Here is a 24324-nt window from a genome sequence, read left to right as displayed (position 1 = left end):
TAGACTCCCAGTCAAGCACATCTTGACTTTAAAATTCTCATTTTTGTTTTCAAGTTCTTCCTTGTCCTCAGACTTCCAAATCTTTTCAAACCCGCTATCTACCAAGATATCTGCACTCAGCAATTAACATCCCAGTTGTAATTCCTCCATAATTAGTGGCCATGCCTTCGGCCGCCTGGGTCTTAAGCTCTAGAATATGGTCTCTACATCTCTCTACCCCTCTCTCTGACATTCCTGTCTATTTTACTCTTTAAAACGAGCATCATTCAACAACTTTTTTTGGGACATCTGCCTGAATATTTCCTGTGATTTTGTATCATATTCTGTTTCATAATGCACCTGTGAAGCATTTCGGTACATTTGATTGTGTTAAAGGGTGCTATGTAAATTGAGGCTGCTTTTGTTCAGATCACCCTGTTTGTGTTTGTGGTTACAGCTTACTTGCATCTCATTCTGACATATTGCACAGTGCGCTGGGTTGCTCATGAGGACTGAATGCACAATAGTTGCTGCATAAACTTAGAAAGAAAATCCTCATAATGATTATTAAGAGCTGACTGTAAAATGTCTAAATGGCATTGTTTTTCTTATCGGTTTGTAATTTAAGGAGCTTGCAGGGTGAGCTGTCAGCCGTGAGTTTACCTTTAACACCTTCCTCCAGGTTTCCTTCCTCATCTTCCAGAAGTTTCAGTAGCTTTAGATAGAAGTCCACGTCATCGTTCTTCTCAAGTGCTGAAGAGCAAAACGAAATTAGCAAGGAACCTCTTGCAACAACCTGTGGCCACCCTCCATCCTCCCCCAGCCCCAATATATATCTACCACATTTGTTTTCACCCATGTTAAACATTGTCTGGTTTTATCTTCACTATTACTGATGACACAATACTAATGGAAATTCTTTGCTCTGAAGTTCAAATGTGTTATGATTATATACAGTTTAATGTTGCAACATTTTAATACCTGTATTCTTCTGAAGCACACCAGCACTATGCTCAAAAAATCAACACTGGAGCTGAGGTAAGCTCTGGCCATTCTTCCTGAATGTTTTGAGTGCAAATGTTTAAAAAGGGTTTTTTTTTCCAAAAAAACTGGCATTGTAGTCCTGCCATAATGTTATCAGATCTCCAAAGCATTCCTGGATAAAGGGTTCTGCAATACCACTAAGATGTGTCTTGCATCATGTGACCAATGTAATATTTAAGCAGGATTAAATTTACTTTTTTTGTCCAATCTGTGAATCAGGAGACTTGAAAAGGAAAATCGCCCCATAGAGGCAGCCGTGCTCCCCTAAATATATATTTTAAGTGACACGGTAAAATTAATTTGCATCATTTTTTATTTATTAAAGTGCATTCATGACCCAAACACACAATTTAGTATTAATTGCAAAAAATTATAGAATCAAGATGCACATAATTAGGCTGTCATCACACATAGGTCATGATTTGAGTTCTTTAATTAAAATGAGAAGCTACCATGTATCATCATATTCAATATAGGATGATGTAATTATACACTTGTATTTCAAACCTGTTGTTTGCTCGCGTAATGCACAACCATTTTCACTTGTGGGTGCACAATATTTAATAGACATGACAGGCTGGGAAGTTACCCTCAAGGCATTTTTGTACTTAATAATGGACAGAGGAAGTATACTAATGAAATCTAATACCTCTGGAAAATGTGCAATAAATTATGCTTTCACAAAAGAGATGGAAAAATGAAAGACATGTCCTTTTGGCAGAGCCCATTGGTAGCAGTGTACAGAAAAACAGGGCAGTAAACTTTGATTTTTGCAAATCACTCCCAGAACCTCAATGCATTGTTTGTTACTAAAAATACAGACAACTGATATGTTGGTATAAACAGAACCATTTTCTTCCAAGTTTTATAAGCTCTGTGAGCAAAGCATGGAAACTGCAGGATGACAATGCAGAAGTTACTGGGCAATTATTAAACCTATTTAACTGCAATTATTCAAACTTTCTGCATGGCTAGGTAGTCTTCAAAACAAAGCACAGTTATTTTACTATAACCATCCATTACAGCTTCTAATGAATCTACTAATTTCAATAAATCACAGCCTTACTTAGTTTAATAGTACTAGCCACTATCTACTGAAACCACTCTCCAACTCATTTATTATTGCCATTTGGCCCATTTTGAACATTTCATAACAGAATTAAACAAACAGTTAGGTTTGTGTATTCTTCTTTTCCCTACCAGACCAGAGCAGCGTGCAATACCATACTGACATAATATAGGGTACCAGATTGAGTGTGGGCATTGGGCACTTTTTTGACGTGCAGAAGGAGGAGATTTATTCTGCACCCTCTCTGTTCTACAGCTGATCTGGGGATGCTTGATTCTGAGTCTTGGCGCCACAGATTGAAAACAAACCCAGCATGTGGAACAATTTACAGCCACATAAATTAAAATTTACATCAATGGCCTTTATTGTTTAGTTTCATTACTTTGCATACAGTCAAAAGATTTCTCGATGGCCATGCATGTGCACATCTTTAAGGGATGGTAGTTTGTGCCATGGCGTGTTTGTCACCCATGCAGGACCTTTTGTATTGCAATATTGCCGTGCACTCACGTAGCTTAGAAAGTATGCAAGACGTTGCTCATCTTTCCTCTACCAATTCCTACACTCTGTTATGATATTGGTAAGAACCTTGAAGTACTACAAACATGTTAGCCCCAATTCCAAAATGTGTTTTTTTTTAAAGAGGACTTCAAAAGGCAATACAGAGACAAAATAACTGTAGGTGCAACTTCAGGAAAATTCTGTGTTGGGCCAATGGGTTATAACACATAAAGTGTCAAAGAAACTTTTGAACAGACTGGCCTGTGATCTCTTGTGACTACGAAGACACAAGGGATTGACAACCACTTCTCACAGGCAAGCCACTCCCTATGGATTATGTCCCTAACTGCAGGCACGTATTGTGCATTTTCCCTTTGAAGAGTGCACAAGGACAAGCGTTAAAAACCCAGCTTCAATTCTGCTGTAGCCTACTAGTGGGACTGAATGTTCTCATGTACACCAGCCTGTGTTTGAGCGCTAGCATGCTGTGAAAGTCACCTGTCAAAACTCTATCTGCTAATTAAACCTATGTGGCAGGTTAAAAACATTCTTTCACTCCTAGTCCTGCAAAGGTGCTTAAAAACTTCAGGACAAAGAGCCTTCAATCAGCTTACAAGACCAAAAATCTCAAAAATCAACATCAAAACAACTGACCAACCTCCACTGTAATGGCCATAATGTTCAACTACCTGCTGTTCACAAGTAATTCAGAGATTGATCCATATATCTTGTTTAAAAAGTTTAATCTATTTGGATTCACCTCTTATTTCTGTGTGCATGTGCAGATGTGTCCTGTGAAGACACTACTGGCTCAGACCTTGAGGGTGGAAGCAACTTGGTTTGCTCATTTAATTTATAAGTTTGAGGAATCGGAGGTAGAGCTTACTTTATATCTTTCAAATGGCTGGTACAGCAGTTAAAGTAGCCAATCCAACATTGATCCTTAATAATGCAGTGTAAGCTTTCAGGGAAAGCCCACAAGATTAACTCCCTCTCACCTGGGCAAAGTGCCACTGATTATGAAACAGCTAAAAAAAAACACCTTAAGCAGATACCAGTTAGCATCAGAGACATACTGTCAAAATTTCTGTACCCCCAGGAAGTAGCCTGACCAGATATACCTGAAACGTGAAAGGCTTCATCAGCTTGCTTTTGACCAGTTGATACCAGCACTTAAGACGCAAGTATATTTATACTTTATAAGTATAGAGACTTATAAAAGCTTACATAGAAAGGAGAGAATGGGAGGGAACTGAGCACCCATGGTAGGCAGGGAAATGCCGGGAGTCCTCTCAAGACAGAAAGGATGCTATTGAGATGAAAGGTGAAGCCATGATGCCTGTCTGTGGCAATATGGGAAAAGGTGAGTTTGTTAGGGCCCTAGTAACCCATCAAGGATGAGCACTGCCCTTAGACTGCAAAGGTACAAGCAATAGTACAGTTCCACATTCCCACAACAAACAGAAATTCATGAGGTCCCAGGGAATGTGCATGTTCTACCACACATTTGTCCCACACCTCAATACAATGGCCACACTACTGACGGACCCACTGCAGAAAACAATAATGCTAGTATGGACTGAGAAATGCCAAATAAAAACCAAAAGAACTGCGGACGCTGTAAATCAGGAAGAAAAACAGTAGTTGCTGGAAAAGCTCAGCAGGTTTGGCAGCATCTGTGAAGAAAAAAATCAGAGTTAACATTTCGGGTCTGGTGACTCTTCCTCAGAAATGCCAAACTGCTTTTGAAAAGCTGAAGGCCATTTTAATACCTGAGCCTTTACTTGTAACTGCAGGCTTTGAACAGCCAGCAACGTGAGTGTCATCAGGATGGGGCTCCTTTTGGAAAATAAATCCAGAGTAGAGACCCCAATCAGGTACTTCTCCAAACAACGAAACAAACATCAGAGACGATATTCCACTTCAAAGAAAGAAGCCCTCAATTTATTGCTGGGCTCTTAAACACATTCAGATTTATGTCTAAAATAGGTACATAGTTTATATTGACCACAGTAACTTTGTGGAAATGTTTAAGCCCCAAATACTGGACTAGTCCAATAAAGTTGATTTCCTCGACTGTGCTACTTAAAAATCAACCACATTGCCAGGAAATCAAATGTAATTGTAGACATACTGTCCACAACTTAAAGTAGTCCAGTTGGGATTGAAAAGATAATATTCACTGAGGCTAAGGGAAAGAGTATATGTATTGTTCTAAAAATTCAACTCTTTTTTTCACCCTTTGCAATGAAATGAAAATAAATCTGATTTCTTCAAAGCAAATATTACAATTACAGGTCAGACCTCAAAATATTAAGGGTATTTTTAGGTCTATGTTCTAAGAATTTTTTTTTAAAAGAGGACTGCAATAGCACAAAATAACTGCAGTTTAAATATTTTAAAATTCTATGTTGGACCAATAGGATATAACACCTAAAGGTGTCACATAAACTCCAAACAGACTGGATTGTGATTGCTTGTGACTACAAAGATAACGAGGGGCTAATAACACACTTGCTCAACAGCAAGACACTCCCTGTGGATTATGTCCCAAACTGCAGATATAGTTTGTAATGAGGAAAGGCGAGACAGGCTAGGTCAGTATCCTCTGGAGTTTAGAAGAGTCAAAGGTGACTTAATTGAAACATATAACATCCTGAGGAGACACGACCAGGTGGAAGTGAAAAGGATGCTTCCTCTTGTGGGAGAATCTAGAACTAGCGGTCATAATTTAAAAATAAGTGGCTACCCATTTAGACAGAGATAAGGATTTTTTTTTCTCTCTCTCAGATGGTTGTGAATCTTTGGAATTCCTTTTCATGAAAAGCAGTAGATATGGGATCTTTAAGCATTTTTAAGGCAGAGGTAGATAGATTCTTGATGTCTGAAGGGATGAGAGATTATAGGAGAAATTATACAGAAATGTAGGGTTGAAGTTAAAATCAAATCAGATCATATTTTTTGAACGGCAGAGCAGGCTCAAAGGGCTAAGTGGCCTACTCTCTCATTCCTTGTTTGTATATTTGTATGTTTGTTCATAATTTCCTCTTTGAAGAATGCACAAGGACCGGAGTTAAAAAGCCAGTTTCAACTCTATTGGAATGTTCTCATATCAATCTGGGTTCAAACATCAGCGTTTTAGCTGAAGAACTATGCCTTAGGCACCCCTGTGTTGCAGGTGAAACTGACTCACTCTGCACGCTAAAAGCTAGCAGTAAGACAAAATAAAGTCCTCTCTCACTCCAAGTGCTGTAACAGAGCTCATAAATGGAATCAGGGCAAAGGAATTTCAATCAGCCTACAAAACCAAGAATCTCAAATATCGATTGTTCAATTAGTACTATCAACACAATTGATAATCTCCACTGCAACAGCCACAACATTCAACTCAACTATCTACTATTTCCAAATAATTCAGAGCCTGTTCCGGTGCTTTTTTTGCTTTATCTTTTTGAACTTACCTCTTATTTTAATTTGTGTTTTGTTTACTAAATCTTTTCATGTTCAGCAATTAATAAACTCACTCTTTATATGAATTAAAGGAAGCCTAGTTAAATTGGCTCCTTTTAAAATGTAAGTTCTATTGGGTCTGGCAGAAAGATTGCAACCAACTGTGGCAGTGGGTGAATGAAGAAGGGACAGTTTGGCTTTCCTCACCTAGGAGTTTACAAAAAAACTGTAAGAACTGCGAATGGTGGAAATCAGAAACGAAAACAGAAATAGCTGGAAAATCATCAGACGCTGCCAGACCCGATGAGTTTTTCCAGCAACTTCTGTTTTTATTTCTAGGAGTTCACAGTTAGGAGTTTCCGACCAGATCAATGACGAATTTGGAATCTTGCCTGAGGTCTGATCATAACAGTTTTTAAGTTAAATATTCTTTGTCATGTGTTGGAAAGCCATTCTTTTCTACCACAGTCAAATATCAATGTCTGAAAGTTACAGCTGCTTTCCAATGACCTATAACTGCATTTCTTAAAATCAGAATCAGCCAGACAGCAGTGTTACTTAGAAGAAGAGTAATCAGTATCATTAAACAGCAAATCAGATTTTCTGTTTGTCTTAAAGAAATCATCCTATTAGATCCTATGAATTAGTCAAAATCCTCTTAATGTTCAGAAATTTCTCAGAAGATTTATTGGTTTTGTTCTCAACCTGAAAGAATGAGATGGTGTGTTACAGTTAATTGATGCGACAAGAATTAAAATGTGGGCCAATTTCATTCATTTTTAATACCACGGTTTTCTAAAACACCATATAACAGCCTCGAGAAAATGGTCAATCAGTTTCACATGAAGACATCAAACACCTCAGTTTAATTTAAAATACGAAATGAATCTAATCGTCAGTTTAGTTTAACATTAAATATATTAATATCAGACTACTAACACATAGCATGCTTTCAGTTATCTCACACATCTGAAGTAGCACATTGGAAATGCACTTTCAGCACTAATTTTTAATAAGAAAACAAGTTATGATCTTAAAACCGTAAAAGTAGGCTAGACCACAAACGGTCATTCCCACCTCATTAAAGTGATTTGAAGAGAATATAATGACAAGAAATTACATACTTAATTCACACTCATCTTCTGTGCTGACCTCTATCCTATACTGCCTTGGGTCTATTCCCTCATACATCTGTAGGTCAAAGTAATTTCTGCTGTATTCATTTCCTGTGGAAAGCACATGAAGTAAGGGTCACTGATTATTAGAAGCACATGAACCAAAATGTTAATTCTGAAACTGACACCAGTACAGCATGTCAGTTTTGCTACCTTGTAAGTTTTAGGCTCTGTACTTAATGATTCTCACACTGCATTCAAACTCAGTGCCCCACTTAGCAAAACAGGAACGGTCAGAGAAGACAATCTTTGAAAGCAGATCATAACTTGCGGGATGAAAAAAAAGCCTCAAAGATGAGCAGATTGAAAGGTGTGGTTTATTCCTGCAGAATTTTTTTTAACTAGTTATCTAATATCAATGATTTTCAGTAGAATCTGTACCACTCTATTCATATCTTATTGACATCCTTCACTTGATTCATGGTCATTCAGTATTATTTCATAGGACACATTCTTTTACAGGCAAATGTTTCCTCTGTGGCCTCGACAGGTTAACCCTGATCTTGTCACAGATCAATCTTTCTTTGGACAAGAGTCCTCTCCCTGTCCCACAGACTCTTCGCCAACCTCCAACACTCTCCCTCCACCTGGACCCCTCCCTCTGGCCTTTTTCCTGCACTCAACCTGTTCATTCAGGACTGTCGAAATGACATTGGTCGCGTCAATCGCTCTGCTCCCCTCATGCATTCCAATCTATCTCCCCAGGAACTGACTGCACTCCGTGCTCTCAGATCCAACCATGACTTTGTAATTAAGCCCGACGACATGGGTCGTGCTGTTTTTGTCTGGCAGACTGATCTCTGCATTGTAGAGGCTGAGCGCCAACTCTCAGAATACTTCTTCCTATCCATCCCTGGACCATGACTCCACAAAGGGACAACAGGTGACTGTTTCCACAATGGTCACTAACCTCATCTTATCTGGTGATCTCCCATCAATTCCCCTACCCCTACTGCCTCCAAACCCATAGTCTCCCAACCCCGCACAGTTCGTTTCTACCTCCTTCCCAAAACCTACAATCAGGACTGCCCAGGCAGACTGATTATTTCTTCCTCCTCCTACCCCATTGAACTCATCTCTTCCTACCCGGACTTGATTTTTTTTCTCCACAGTCCGTTCCCACTTACATCCACGATCCCTCTGACTCTTTACATCTGTTTCAGAATTTCCAGTTTGCAGGCTCCAGCCACGTCCTCTTTACCGTCGATGTGAAATCCCTTTACACGTCCATTCCCCATCAGGATGGTCTCAGGGCTTTCGGCTTCCTTCTGGAAAGAAGTCTTGAACCGACCCATCCACAACCAACCTCCTCTGCTTGGCCAAGCTCGTCCTCGCCCTGAACAATTTCTCTTTTAACACCCCTCACTTTCTTCAGGTCAGAGGGGTGGCCATGTGTACCTGCATGTGCCCCAGTTATGCCTGTCTCTTTGTGGGGTACGTGGAACATTCCTTGTTTCAGTCCTAATCCGGCCCCCACCCACAACTCTTTCCCCAGTTTATTGATGATATCATCGGTGCTGTTTCCCTCTCTCGTCCAGAATTGGAAAGGTTTATCAAATTCGCTTCCAATTTCCAGCCCGCTCTCACCTTCACCTGGTCCATCTCTGATTCCTCCCTTCCCTTCCTCACTATCTCTGTTTCCATTTCTTCAGAGAGCTTGGCCACTAATATCCACTATAAATCCACCAACTCCCGTGAGGGGGGCAGAGCGATTGACGCGACCAATGTCATTTCGACAGTCCTGAATGAACAGGTCAAGTGCAGGAAAAAGGCCAGAGGGAGGGGTCCAAGGTGGAGGGAGAGTGTTGGAGGTTGGCGAAGAGTCTATGGGACAGGGAGAGGACTCTTGTCCAAAGAAAGGTTGATCTGTGACAAGATCAGGGTTAACCTGTCGAGGCCACAGAGGAAACATTTGCCTGTAAAAGAACTACCTTGTAGACACATCCTCACACCCTGCTTAATGTAAAGACACTATTCCATTCTCCTAGTTCCTCCATCTCCGTTGGATCTGTTCTGATGATGCCAACTTCGACGAGGGGGCCTCTGAAATGTCCACCTTCTTCCTCAACTAAGGATTCCGCAACACTGTGGTTGACAGCACCTTCAACCAGGTCTAACCCATCTCCCACACTTTGGCCCTCACCTCATCTCTTCCCTCCCACAACAGCGATACAGTCTGCGTTGTCCTCACCTACCATCCCACCAGTATCCACATTCAGAGGATCATTAGCTGGCATTACCGCCACCTCCAGCTGGATGCCACTGCCAGACACATACTCCCCTCCCCTCCCTTGTTAGCCTTCCGCAAGGACCATTCCCTCCGGGACACGGTGACCCACTCCTCCTTCACTCCCGAAACCCCTCCCCGACAGCTCCATGGCAACTTCTCCTGCAACCGCAGAAGATGTAACATCAGCACATTTACTTCCTCCCTCCTCAGTATCCAAGGGCCCAAACATATCTTCCAGGTGAAGCAGCACTTTACTTGCATTTCCCAGAATCTAGTCTACTGCATTCGCTGCTCACAATGTGGTCTCCTCTACATTGGGTGACTGGTAGTCCATAGACTACATTCTACCAATAAAAAAGACCCTGAGTTTCCAGTTCCCTGCTACTTCAACACACCACCTTGCTTCCTGGCCAACATCTCTGCCTCAGGCTTACTGCAGTGCTCCAGCAAAGCTCAGCAGAAAGCTGGAAGAACAACACCTCATTTTCTGCTTAGGAACTCTACAGCCTTCTGGTCTCAGTATCAATTCAACAATTTTAGGGCATGTGGTATCTTCTCCCATGTCCTTACCCCAAACCCCGCAACATACCAGGATTTGCTGTCACATGGTCTGCTATTACACACAACCCATTATTAGCTAATGTCAATACAGTGTGAGGCTGGCGGAACACAGCAGGTCAGGCAGCATCAGAGGAGCAGGAAAGTTGACGTCTCGGATTTACACCCTTCATCAGGACTGATGAAGGATGTAAAAACTGAAACATTGACTTTCCTGCTCCTCTGATGCTGCCTGACCTGCTGTGCTCCTTTAGCTCCACACTGTATTGATTCTGACTCCAGCATCTGCAGTTGTAGCTATCTCCATTATTAGCTAATAATAGTCCCCATTAGCAGCTATTTGTTCTGCTAGGCTGACCATTATCCACTCCTTTGTTCAACTGTTCTTCTCTCTCTTTGGGATCTATCTCTAACTATCATTCACTCCTTACTCCCTCCCCCAACCCTATTTTCTGCGAAGTAACCAACTTCTTCATAGCGTCCATCAGTTTTATGGAAGGGTCACTGGGTCTGAAACGTTAACTCTGATTTTTCTCCACAGATGCTGCCAGTCCTGCTGAGCTTTTCCAGCATTTCTGCTTTTGTTTCAACTTTACTTTAGTTCAAAGTAATATTTATTACAAATGAGCGCTTTACATTCGAAGTGAATAAGCTTCATGATTAGTGCATTCACTTTGTAACGGGCAGCTCTGCCAGACATTAAAACCAGAAGCCCATCAAAATCTGTGCACAGTCCGACAAATGAATATTATGAATAACTACTTAGCTGCTTAAAAGGAAAATTTGGTCCAGAATAGATTTTAATCCTTAAAACCACAAAAGATTGCTTTGTATCTGCAGTGCAATGATTATTTTTATGGTTTAATAAATAGTGACCTTTCTGACTATGCTGAATTACGATTTAAGTGATTGCTTGAAGCTTATATAATGGAAGAACTACAAGTGAAATTATTCAGCCTGGGACACTATTGATCAGCTCTGCACTTAGGCTGTACCTGGTTTCTTTACAAATATCATTCCAATATTACATTTCCCATTGTGTCCATGGAATGCCTCTGATATTAATTGGCTGCTGGAGAACTCTGAGCTCAATTTAGCATTTAACATGCTGCAGATCTCAAAATGCTTCTCAATCTGATCACGCAAGCACAGAGCCGGGAGAGCAGCATGACGACATTGAGTCACCACGCTGGTGTCCCCTGGTTGCCTAGAGACATGCAGGGGCAGATCAAAGACAAATTTGGATTGTCAGACCAGCAGCACTGTATTGGTTGGTGAAAACAGTGGAACAAAAATACGGCACAACTTTTAAAATTATACGGCAAAGTTATTGCTTCCGAAAGAGCTCTGTGAGCAAATTGAGAGGAAAATAGTGGTCCTTGGGTCGACCAGGGCATGTAAGTATAATTTCCAAACTGTGACCTCTGAATATTGTACAAAGGCAGGTAGATGTATACAACCACCAATTTTCACATATCAATAGAGCTTTTGAAGGTAAAGTGCATCAAATCTGTTATCCCACACAGCTGCATTCTGGACTCCAGTCGCAAAATACATAGCAGCAGTAAATAAGGGTTGTAAAAGTCACGTTGCTATCAGGACTCAATAAAGAAAAACAAACCGAAAATCCAAATGTTTTTAAAACTTCATTTCTATATCTGTCAACGAGTAACAAGTGCTTCTGAGAGGCCAGGCAGCTAAATCCAGCTGGGAACTCCTTCAGTCTGTGTTCTAATCAAAGGCTTATGTACTGTAATAACACCACTAAGCTATTACATCTAGCACTGCTGTTCTTCCCAGTAGGAAACAACCCTTGCTGTCTCTGCTGCAAAACAAAACAGTCTGCTCTCCTAACGGCAGCCCTGCATACTTGCATTCAATTAAAACGCCACTTATGTCTTCACCATATGCTGAGCGCCCACGTTACTGACTTAAGGATGGAGCGGTTTTTCACACACATGCAATCATTTGTATTTTCTTTTAAGCACCATTTTGTAACTTTAATGAGAATTAATTATGACAAAAATCAATGTTAACTTTTCAAAAAAAAATCTATTTCCTGTTGTCAGCTTTAAAATTGCGTTGTAAGATCACTGCATTTGAATAATTCTGCATTGAATTCTCAGCTCATAAACGGACCATTTAGTTCAACACTCTGGCCATCTGAAATGCCTCTCTGTTACTCCAGCGGACATATGTGCTTGCTTAACATAAGATGTGCTTTCAGTCCTACAAAAGCAATACTGAGAACGATTTCAACCATTACTGTTGAGCACATTCACATGTTACCCACAGCAAATTTAAGCTTTTGTTTATAAAATAACTCATTTGTTAACCAGGCTGCTCTCATAAACTAAGAGGTAAATGCAAGAAATCTAACATGGGGTGGACTGAATTGATTGCAATTGTAATTTTGTAACAATTTTTGGGATGTCCAAGTAGTAACAAACTAATGGAAAACTTATGAATATTTTTAAGCATTCAAAAAGGTAACACAAAACTAAGACAAAATTTGGAGTCAAAGAACAATTTATATTCCTAACAGTATCCTGATTGAAGACAAAACAGATTTGTTATCATGATATTTTGACCAAATATCCTGGAATAGTGCACCTTTAGAGATCACACGCTAGCAATGTGGACAATCCTGAGGACAACTTTAGGGTTACCAACAATCTATTCAGGTATCACACATTGATGAAAGCAAATTTTCTCTTGCTTTGTCGTACATGCAATGTTTTGGTGCAGGTGTCTTTCAGATCATCTTTCTGAAATTCTCCATTTCCTTACTTGTTTTTGTTACAATTTAAAAATAGTATTTTGAACTGGTCACATTACTTAATACCCTGGGTCTTCTTCTTCATGGTATCATTGCCTTAAGAAGCGTAATTGCATGCGGCGGGGGGCAGTGAAATTGGCTTAATGAGAATATTGTGGATTGATACAGCGCATGTTATGGAATGGAGATGTTGGCTGCATTAAGTAATGTGGGGTTGCAAGATTTAAAGGTCTACATCAGCTCCATGGGCCAGGCAGCATAAGAAGGTTTTACATTGCAAAGCAGGAGTTTAGTTGTCTTGGGAAACGTGTCAGATGTATCTGACGCATGACACAGAAATGCCCACTTGGCCCTCCCGGCTTCACAAAAGCTGATGCAAAAGTGAGGCTGCAGGTAGCAAGATGACATTGTTCTAATACTGACAGGAAGTTAATCCAAAGAATAAAAGCAACAGCAGAGAAATGGAAAGAAGCTGTCAGAGGAAACAGTGCCAATTCCAATACTGGCATTTTGTTTTATTCATTCATAGGATGTGGGTGTCACTGGTTAGGCCAGCAGCCATTGCCCAATGGAGATGCCCATTCTACTAAATGTCCCACACAGGATATCAGAACCATTGCTTTAAATTGTTAGCACCTTAACTGTGAGTTGCATGCAGAAATTTGGGCTTTAATTTGGATTTCAGATAAAGTAACAAAGGAATTGGATGAAGGCTGTACAGTTGATATTGTATATACAGTCTTTTAAAACATAGTTAATTAAGCACCATAAATTAGGCTGGTTGACAAAACTGAAACCCAAAGGACAAAAGGGTGGCATGGTGGCTCAGTGGTTAGCACTGCTGCCTCACAGCACCAGGGACGCAGGTTCAATTCCACCCTCGGGTGACTATCTGTGTGGAGTTTGCACATTCAACCCTGTGTCTGTGTGCTTTTCCTCCGGGTGCTCCGGTTTCCTCCCACAGTCCAAAGATGTGCAGGCTAGGTGGATTGGCTATGCTATAATTGCCCATAGTGTTCAGGGATGTGTAGATTAGGTGGGATTCTCTGAGGGTTGGTGTGGACTTGTTGGGCTGAAGGGCCTGTTTCCACACCATAGGGATTCTATGAAAAGGAGAAGCAGCAGAAGGGGTAAAAAAAAAAGTGCTGAATAGCTACTTGTTTTAACTGCAGTGAAATAGAGAGCAGAGTTCACTCAGGTTCAATATTAGAACCTTTTAGATTTGATGTACTTTAATGACTTGGACTTCAAGTTACAGGGCATAATTTTGGAATTTGTGGATGGCTCAAAACAGGGAAGCATAGCAAGCAAAATAGTAAGATGTTTCAACAAGTCACAGCCAGACTGTTAAAATGGCAGAGGGGTGAAGGGGGAGATACATAGCAGATAAAATACATGGCAGTGTAGGTGGATACATTTTGGTAGGATGAAAGGACTGGCAATACAAGGTTAATAGTCCAATTTTAAAGGGTATGCAAGAAGGGTGAGAGCTGATTGTGCTTGGTCACAAATCTTTGAAGAAGGTAGAATAGTTTCTTTTAATAAAGCAGCTAACAATGCATATTGGATCATGGGTTTTGAAAATGGAGACATAGAGAACAAAATCCAGGGATTTAAGTCAAATCTATTTAAAACATTACTTCAGCGCACGTTGGAAGCATGTGTTCAATCAGTCAAAGACCCCTCCCACCCCAGTTATACTCTCTTCCACCCTCTTCCGTTGGGCAGAAGATATTAAAGTTTATATACATGTACAAACAGATTCACAAACTACTTCTTCCCCACTGTTATCAGACTTTTGAATGGGCCTCTTAAATATTAATGTTGATCTCTCTCTGCACCTTCTCAGCAGCTGTGACACTGCATCTTGCATTGTGTTCTATTACCCTGATGCACTTGTATAGTACGATCTGCCGTAAAGCACATAACATAACACTTATCACTGTACCTCAGTACACATGACAATAATAAATCAAATTTCTTAAAAACTCAAATCACATTTTATAAAAGGACATGAAAACTTTGGCGAGGGTACAGAACAGACTTATTAAAATAGTTCCAGGAATGATGGATTAAAAATACATGGATAGACTGCAGAAGCATGGGGTGGATTGAATGGAAGTGTTTAAAATAACGCAATGGTTAGATAGAGTAAATAAGGAGAAACTGTTTCCAATGGCCAGTGGCGCGTTAACCTTAGGCAACAGATCTAAAGTGAATGGCAAAGCAACCAGAGGCAACATGAAGAAATAACTTTTACACAACTGGTTAGGACTTGAAATGCAATGCCTGCTAGGGAAATGAAAACAGAAACATTAGTAACCTTCAAAAGGTAGTTCAATAACCAGTAGAAGGAGAATAATTGCAGCCACTTAGGCGAGGTGTGGAGGTGTGGTGCTTACTAGATTATTCCTTGAAGTAGATGGTACAGAACTAGATGGGCTGAATATCCTTTATCTGTGCTGCACTATGCATTTACCTCACAGTTTGGGAAGCTAATTTGGTTCTCTCACCATTCATTCTCCAGGGTGAGATGACCTACAATAGCTATGAGATATCAGTGACAAGGAGAAGTCCTCCTTCAAAGAGTAAACAGTGGAGTTCTGTAACAAATGGTCTTGGTGGGGGAAAACAGAAGGGCAGATGACTGCTGAGGGCTTCAAATGGCAACTTGCCATTCTCCACTTATTCAATTGTATCTCGTATTAGATATCAACAAACTAAATAAGGAAATCTTCCTCTTATTTCTGAATGTAACATTAGGACGGTTCAGTACAGAGAAATACATTTGTTTCTGAGATGCTAGGATTGTCTTATGAGGAGAGGCTATGTACATTAGGCCCATACTCTATCGATTTCGAACGAGAGGTGATGTTGTTGAAACGTTCAATATTCTGAAGGAACTTAATCAAGTCAACACCGAGAAGTTGCTTCCCCTATCTCGGAAATCTAGAACATGGACGCACAGTCCCATGATAAAGAGATTGGCCATTTAGAATTGAGATGAAAGGACATTTCACCACTCAAAGGACTGTAAAGTTTTGACATTCTCTAACCCAGAAACAGATGTGAATGTTCGATCATCAAATATATTAAAGGCTGGAACAGGGAGACTTGTTGGCCTCTCAGTGCATCAAGGGATATCAACAGCATGTGGGAAAATGGAAAGGTATTAGCCATGATCATATGAAATGATGCAGCAGGCTGGATGGACCATATGGTCTACTCCTGCTCCCATTTATTTTGCTCTTGTATAAATGAGTTGGATGTTCAGAAAGGAAATTGTTTAGAATGAGAAGGCTAGGGACAGGCGGGGAAGCAGGTTGGAAAGTGGGATTGCTAAATGAAAAAGTAGAAAAGGTAGATAGTCAAGCAGTTTTCTACAGGAAAAAATAAGGAAATGAAGCTGAGAAATAAACTTCACACGAATACATACAAAGTATTGCTGGGCCCTTTAAATCCATTTTCACCCTCACTCTAGCATTTAGCAACAGGGGATATAAATTTTCTGTAGGTGCGACAGCTGCCAGGGGTAAATAAGGCAGTAAAAATGGAAAGAAAAATACATAGAAAATATCACAACGTTAAGAACCCTTTTGTTAAAATATCTGCATCCATTGCTGGGCAACAGCTGGGACAGCTAACAAGATAATTCTCTGGATGTTGCAAAATGCTGGATCTTGTTCACCTGAAGTCAGGCAATAGGCACAGAAAAATCAAGGTTAATGGATTTCAAAGAATCCCTACAGTGTGGAAACAGGCCATTCAGCCCATCAAGTCCACACTGATCCTCCAAAGAGTATCCCATCCAGACCCACTCTCCCTACCCTATAACCCTGCATTTCCCATGGCTAATCTATCTAGTCCGCACATCCCCGGACACTATGGGCAATTTAACACAGCCAGTTCATCTAACCTGCACATCTTTAGACTGTGGAGGGAAACCGGAGCATGTGGAGGAAACACACGCAGACACAGGGAGAATGTGCAAACTCCACACAGACAGTCGCCCAATGTTGGAATCAAACCCGGGTCCCTCGTGCTGTGAGGCAGCAGTGCTAACCATTGAACCACTGTGGCCCCTCGTGACTTGAATGGATCATTCGTATTTCAGTGCTTAATGTTCACCATAAATAGTAAAACTCTTCATCATTTTGCCTCAGGTGCTAAAACATAATTTGACTGATATAGCTCTCCTGAAGATCCTCAAGTAACACTGTAATTATTACATTGTGTCCTTTTTGAAGCCAGGACCACAAGTATTAAGGTTAACCTCTACGAAATCAGCTTCAATAGTCTGGTCACTGTGTCCACATGGCTGAAAATTCTCTTGCCTACAAGGTCCTATTCTCTCAAATCTCAAATGGCCAGGGTTCTAGGGGAAGACAAAGAAAATGCTTCAAGACAAGCTGAAGTTCTAACTGAAGCACAACAGCATTAAACTGAAACAACTGGGGGAAGTTTGCTACTAATCATTCAGAATGACAACAATTTCTCCATCAAATTGCATCATGCTTCAAGATCTAACAGCTTTATAATGAGGCAGAGCGGCAGAATGAGGAGGAAAGAAAACAAATATAAATCCTGCACCCTTGATCCCATTACATCATGGGACATCCTGCCCAAAATTCCCAATATCAGCAGGTTGGAAATCGACCTGTGCAGCTCACAACCCTTAGTTAACTTAATCTACAAATCAGTAAATGGTTGGCATCAATGAACACTGAAATAGTACTATTTTGTTTTACTGGGATAAATAGTAGGTGGATTGACAAAGAACCAGAGATGACTCAGTATTTGTCAGTCATCATCATGTTCCCACTTTAGAATCACAGAAATGTGTAACTTAAACACAGGCATGATGCCTGCACCAGCTCCTTGCGAGGACAACCCACAACTAATCGCAATGACTTGGCTCTCCCCTACATTTCCCCACTTCTCTTTTAAAACCTGCTCCAGTGATCTCAAACCCAATCTCTTCCTAGAGCATTTAATATTCCAGTAACTCTGTGAATAAAGGAATGTCTTCTCATCTGTCTCTGTAAGTTATCAGTAAATATTTTAGATCAATAAGTTCTTACTATCAGATCCCCAAACTGAGGAAATACTATTTGCCTATTCACTTTATCAAAATTCTTCATTGTTTTAAACAATACACAAAATCTCATCTTAATATTCTTTGTTCTAGTGAAACTGGTTCCAGGATATCTCAAGTCTTTCATCATAACAAGATTTTTTTGGAATCAGGTTGTTCGATCAAAAAGCTCGTGGGAAGCTCTTTGAGAGAGGGGTTTTGAACACAGAGGCTCCTCAGGCAAGTATTTGGATTCCTAGGGGGTACATACATAGAAGGCACCTAACTCCTGAACCTGTTTAATCCTGGTTTTCGGCTGAATACGTGGGTTGATTCTATTACAGAGTTTGTTTTTTTCTGGTGCAAACTCAATGGGCTGGGTAGCCTGCATCTGCACTTATGTCTTACAGTCCAAGTCTTCACTTGAGGGGAAGTGGTGGGTCACCAGACACTTGATACCAAAGAAAGTTTTTCCATTTCAAAAGTTGAATCGCAATGAGGCTCGCAACCTCATTAACATATTTAAAGTCATGGCACACCTCTTTGGATCAGGTTGACCACTTGATGAACTTCCTGCTCAGCTAAAGCAACGAACGGAAAATTTAGGGACAGGTTAGGAACAGGAAGGAAGATCTCTAGCACTTTAATTTCACCCTCTCCACTAATATGACTCCTAACTCCATCACCACAACTCAACGAGCACCTGATAAAAACACACTCTTTTTTAAGCTAAAGTTCAGCCCTGTACTCAATGTCCTTATTTATAAATGCTTTCGCCTTTTGTAATTTCTTTATCTACTTATACTTTACAGTACTCTATAGCCAACTGAGCTCATGAACCCACACACAGAACGTCCCAAACTTAAACATTAAGGCAATCTGAAGGCTAATTTGGAAAATGAATCCCAATACATGGGAAAAATACAACCTTGGGCAGACTCAAAAGGACCAGTAACTGAATAATTTTGACACTGAAGCGAAATAGAATCAAGACTCTTTAGGAAAAGTGAGTGATGCCTCCATCCATCTATCCAGCACTGACTTCATATCTGGTATTGCAATCGGTCACATGTGACACATCAACCAAGACTTCTATAGTTATCCTCAATCATTAGTGCCTTTCCATTCAGGATGTACTTTCTTTCACATTTTCCTCTCAAAATTTATCATCTCACACTTCTTCCCACAAATCTACAACAGCCATCTGTTACTTTTCTGTCCCGTTAGCCTATCTATGTCCTCCTTCAGTCTTTGCTTTTGGCCAAATCCTCAACTGTTAGATTTTGGCAAATGTTGATCCTGGGCTTATTATGTCAAACTTCAAATCATCTATGAGTATCCAGAACAAAAATAAGATTGAGATCCTTTTAAGATCAGATAATTGGGAAGAATAAATGCCACATGCATATACTGAAGGTAACCTGGAACCTGACAGAGCAAACAAAACAACAGGTACACATACACCCATAAAAACTCAACTGCATTGCAAGAAACCTGAACTATGATTTCCCAAAATACAATCCAACAAAAAGATTCTAATGGCTTCAAATTTCACTCTGCACTATTAGTATTCCCTTTAGTAAAATAAAGACTTGAATCTATATAGCACCTGTCATGACCACCAGATGTCTCAAAGCACTTTACAGCCAACTGAGTACCTTGTGACATGTAGTCACTGTTGTAATGTAGGAATTGCAACAGCCAATTCATGCATAGCACACTCTCGCATAAACAGCAATGTGATATTGAGCAAATCCTATGTTTTTGCAGCATCGATTGAAGAATGCGTGTCAGCCAGGACACTGGAGTTAACTCTCCCGCTCTCCAAACTAATACCAGGAAATCTTTCATGCCCACCTGAGAGGCAAACGAGGCCTTGGTTTAAAATCTAATCCAAAGGCAAACACTTTAGAAAGTGCAGTACTCTCTCAGTACGGTGCTAGTGCATCAGTATAGAGTTTATACTTAAGTACCTGAATGTATCTTGAACTCCCCCCAAGTCAGAGGAGTTAAGTATGGATAGTAGGCTGGAAAGTGGAGATTAAGCCAAAGATCAGCCATGACCAATGAATGGCGAAGCAGTTTCGATTGGCCATATGGTTACACTCATATGCTCCAAAGAACCTTCAATTGCATTCTTTCCTAATCTTGTGCAACATGGTTTCAACTCACAAACATTCATTTTTTTTACATAACCTGATAATATTCAGTTCCCTATCTGATAATTCAATTTGTTGAACTCCTCAGATCTACAACGCAGTGGCACACTGGCTTCTAACAACATCGCTGGATAAATGTTGCTTGCATTTTATCAAATAGAGCAGCAATGTGTGAAAAAAACCAGAAAGAATAAAAAAAACTCAGTTTTCCACTGGTGAAATATCCTGTAATAATCTGGTCCCGCATCCAATATTAATGTGCTCTACTAGTGTTAGAAAATATTCAAATTTTCTTCTCACTTCATATTACAACAAGTTTGTAGTTACAGTGCATGGCCCCTCTGCAGCATCCATGGACATGAACCCCATCCCCTTCACACATAATAAAGCTCTGCCTGTGGGTACATACATCAAGTTCCATTTCTGGTCACTAAATCTAAGATCTCTTCACTGTACATACAGTTTCAGCCAGTTTGTCAGAACATTTTTAAAATTGAGCTTAAGTTTCTAAATTGCCCAGGAGGTCCAGTGAACTCCCAGAGTGCTATTTCAACTCAACTTGACACAGTATTGGAGTTGTAGCCCATAAAATGTCAAGCCCAAGGGGTCTAACATTGCAACATCCTGAAATCAGATCAGGTCCTGATTCTGGAGTGATATTGTCACATTTCACAGCACCACAAAGCTGACAGTATAAATGCAGCCTATAACTGTCACGGTAAGAGATGACACTTATTCAATCTATCTTACTTTTGGGAATATTTATTGTTTCACACCGCTGTTAGTGACATACCTTCTATTTATCAGTCAGAAATACATTTACACTGCTGAGTATTATTTTCAAAGGGAAAAGTTAATTGGATACAAGAAAAATAACAAGGATAGTATTTCTTGTTAGCCATCAGTTGTAACTAGTTTCTCTTTTTGTCCTTCTTCATAAACCAGATCAAAGACTAAACTGAAAGATGGATCTGTTGAATAGAAAGTACTTGCACCATCAAAAATGGCACAGTGCATTAATTCAGCAGTTATTTTATTAAAACTGTAGCTGGAAGTTTCTTCCCAGCAGGAAGATGACTCCACTGTTTGGTTTTACTTCGTAACTTCCAGAAGTCTATGTTATAGGGACATTGGAGCTGTTAAATCAACAGAGGAAGGGAAAATATGTTGAACGAATTAAAATAAACATGATCAGTTCTGAACACTGTGATTCATAAAATGATCAGCTGGACATTATTTCTTCCAAATGCACTCTTTAATTGACTAAATGAAGCAGGTTCACTTCTTGATGAATCCATCACCCATGTTTTATCGAAGACGCAAATTTCAATAAATTAATTATAGAGTAAATGAGAAACATTTTCACTCCATTTGGGAATGTGCTGCAATGTCACATCCAGGCTTTATCCATGCAAAAACATTTGTGCTTAAAAGTTCTGTCAATGTATGAGTGCACCTGTATCGCTATGACATCAATCAATCACCAACATTATAAAATTTATAGCAGTCCTCATCTGAAGAAATAGATGTACGTAATAATTACATTTTTTTTTTCATTTTTGCAAAAGCAAGGCAGGCCCTAAAGCAGCTTATATTTATTTTTAACCTTCTTACATTGAAAGTTCCTTTTGCCAATTTTTCAAAAATATATTTGTTCATGGGATGTGGGATTGACTGGCTAGGCCCGCATTTATTGCTCATCCCTAACTGCCATTGAAAAGTTGGTGGTGAGCATCTTCTTGAACCACTGGAGTCCATGTGATGTGGGTACATCCGCAGTGCTGTCAGGAAGAAAGTTTTACGATTTTGATCAGGCAATCTTTGGAAGATGAGAGATGCAAATCCGAGTCAAGACTTGGAAGGGAGCCTGCATCATGTGACTTAGAAGGGAACCTGTAGGTGATGGTGTTAGCATGTACTTGCTTCTCTTGTCCTTCCAAGGGGTAGACACCTTGAGTTTGGAAGGTGATGCAGAGCTGGCACAGTGCATTTATAAGTGATGCCCACTTCTGCCACTGTGTGTTAGTGATGGAAGATGTAAATATTTGAGGTGGTGGATGGGATGACAATCGGACAAGCTTTAGGGAGACTGGAGGTGGGCTACTTATCACAGGAATCCTAATCTCTGACCTTCTCTTACATTCACAGCATTTATATGGCTGTGAAATACAAACTCAGTTTCCAGTGAGCAGTAATACTCACAATGTTGATAGTAGGGGTTCAGTGATGATTAAGCCATTGAATGTAAAGGGGAGGTGCTTAGATTCTGTCTTGTGGAAGATGGGAATTGCCTGGAAAATTGGTGGAAGAAATAATCAGAAAATGAAGGAAAAAGATTAAGGAATGTATTACAGCAAAATGCATAATAGCACTTTTTCACACCACTTGTACGTTTCAGAAATGTATATAATGAGCTATTAACAAAAATTCAGATTAGTTTTGACAATGTTGTGTACATTCACTTTGAGGAAGGCTACTGTAATGTAATTCCAGTAAGGTACTTACTTTTGAGTCTTGTGTCCAGATCAGACTTATTAGATAATGTTATATCATATAAAACATCTGTTGAGGATTACCTTTCACTTCTTTGGTTTCATTTTGCTGTTGGAAGAAGGATGTCTTTTTTTCATTATTCCATTTTAGCGTGTGATTTTTTTTACTGACAGCTATGATGAACGGTATACATCTTCAAGTCAGCATGTCTGCCAGACAACTCAAGCAGCTAAAGTGTAAAACCGTGCACACTGACTGTTCTTAAACAGATAGATTTCTCACAAGTGTAGTCTGAAACAATTGACATCATTTGGTCGTGCCTTTTCTATTGCTTATGTTTCTCAAGTAAACACAAAAACTTGAATCCAAAAGGTCTTTTTGAAAAAGTACATTTGTACGATAGGTTCCTAATCTGTAGATTTATGTAACTCATCAGATGACCTGTCACAATTCAGCATATTTTGCTTTAGAAGGAGTAAGCCTTTTTAATCCAATGATTGCACTTTTTATCGGGTTGAGATGAACGTTGTGGCGAAATAATTAAGGGATTTGGTCTGGAAATAAAGGAGAACTAAAGTAAGCTCTGTGATTAAGGTCATTTGAAAAGGTGTGTGAAGTTAAATGCAGCTATCTAAAGGGTTCCCACTTTCATCATCTCAGTAACAAGGTGTTTTTTTGAAAAAGAATTAGTTAAGAAGGCTGAAGGCAAGGTATTCAAGATCAAGTATGCTACTGGCCAATCTACGGAAGCTTTTCTTCCATGTTTCCAAGTAGAATTCCTGAATGTATCCCAAGTTCCAAAGGATTTGCTCTCATTTTGCAAGTCGCAGAATGGGAACTTGCTCCAACATGCTAAGTTGGAATGTGAGGTTTAGACACCGGAATGCAAGGTTTAGATCAAGAACAAAACTACTGTCAGTTACTGTGAGGATAATCAAGACTGAAGCCTCACCTCTTCCTTGATCATAGGTTTGGAGCAGGAGTTTTTGTTGATGAACTGCAAGGGTGCCATCGTGTCTGTCATGTTTAATTTCTTTTTCTGCTGAATTATGATATGCTGAAAGGTTTCTGGTGCTGATGTTAAAAGCAGGATTTTCAATGCCTTCTGCTGCAGATCTGTTGTCTTTTACTGCATCCGTCAAAAAAAAAACAAGGAGGTCAGGGTAGCACATTATGAGAAAGTACATTACAATGACATCCAGGAAAAATTTCTCCCCGTAATTCCTTTTACATTCCCTTATCAAATATGCAGACAAACACATCATCCTCAAATGTCACCAAAACACAATTAGGTTAAAATTAAATCTGAAGCTTAAAAAAATAAATGATTAAAATAATTACAAATTGCGCCCTGACATGCAAAAGCAAAATTTAGCCTACAGCCATTTGTCTGTAATTAGTTAATTAATCCTTACACAAATTATGAGCAATAACTCATCAAGCAAGGCTCACCCATCAGAAATTCAGCCGACTTTGATTTCTTCTGCTTAGTTTGCTTCTGAGCCTTCTGCTGGAACTTCTTGAGGGAAATTGTTAAATGAATAAATTAGCTCCAGAATGAAGATCATCATTTATGATCCACAACTAACGTCTTATTTTAAACACAGGACAACAAGGAAATGTCATTTAATTTACATCTCTGCTGAAGGGTCAAACATTAATTGAACAACAGAAGTGGAAAATTTATTTCAAAAATAGCCCCCAAAATAAAGTCCTTAATAATGAATACATAATGAAGGTCATTGGACTTCCTCAATCTGTTTTATATTTTGTTTGTACGAATATATAAAGGCTTAACATTTGAAGTGTTCCA

At 39.7% G+C, this 24324-nt stretch overlaps 1 protein-coding gene across 1 annotated transcript in view; it reads right to left on the bottom strand.

The window, feature by feature from the left end:
• The window catches only part of LOC109925840, a 200458-nt gene that overhangs the window by 68664 nt on the left and 107470 nt on the right, over window positions 1-24324 (bottom strand). The window contains exons 4-7 of the mRNA XM_048595971.1: window positions 23964-24030; window positions 23464-23640; window positions 7168-7269; window positions 643-732 (exon numbers count right to left, since the gene is read on the bottom strand). Coding sequence (XP_048451928.1) covers window positions 643-732; window positions 7168-7269; window positions 23464-23640; window positions 23964-24030 — 436 coding nt within the window. The remainder of the gene's footprint in view (window positions 1-642; window positions 733-7167; window positions 7270-23463; window positions 23641-23963; window positions 24031-24324) is intronic.

This window comes from Rhincodon typus, chromosome 4 (genome assembly GCF_021869965.1).
Source record: "Rhincodon typus isolate 14 chromosome 4, sRhiTyp1.1, whole genome shotgun sequence".
NCBI classification, from domain to species: domain Eukaryota; kingdom Metazoa; phylum Chordata; class Chondrichthyes; order Orectolobiformes; family Rhincodontidae; genus Rhincodon; species Rhincodon typus.
This window is presented reverse-complemented; position numbering and strand designations above follow the sequence as displayed.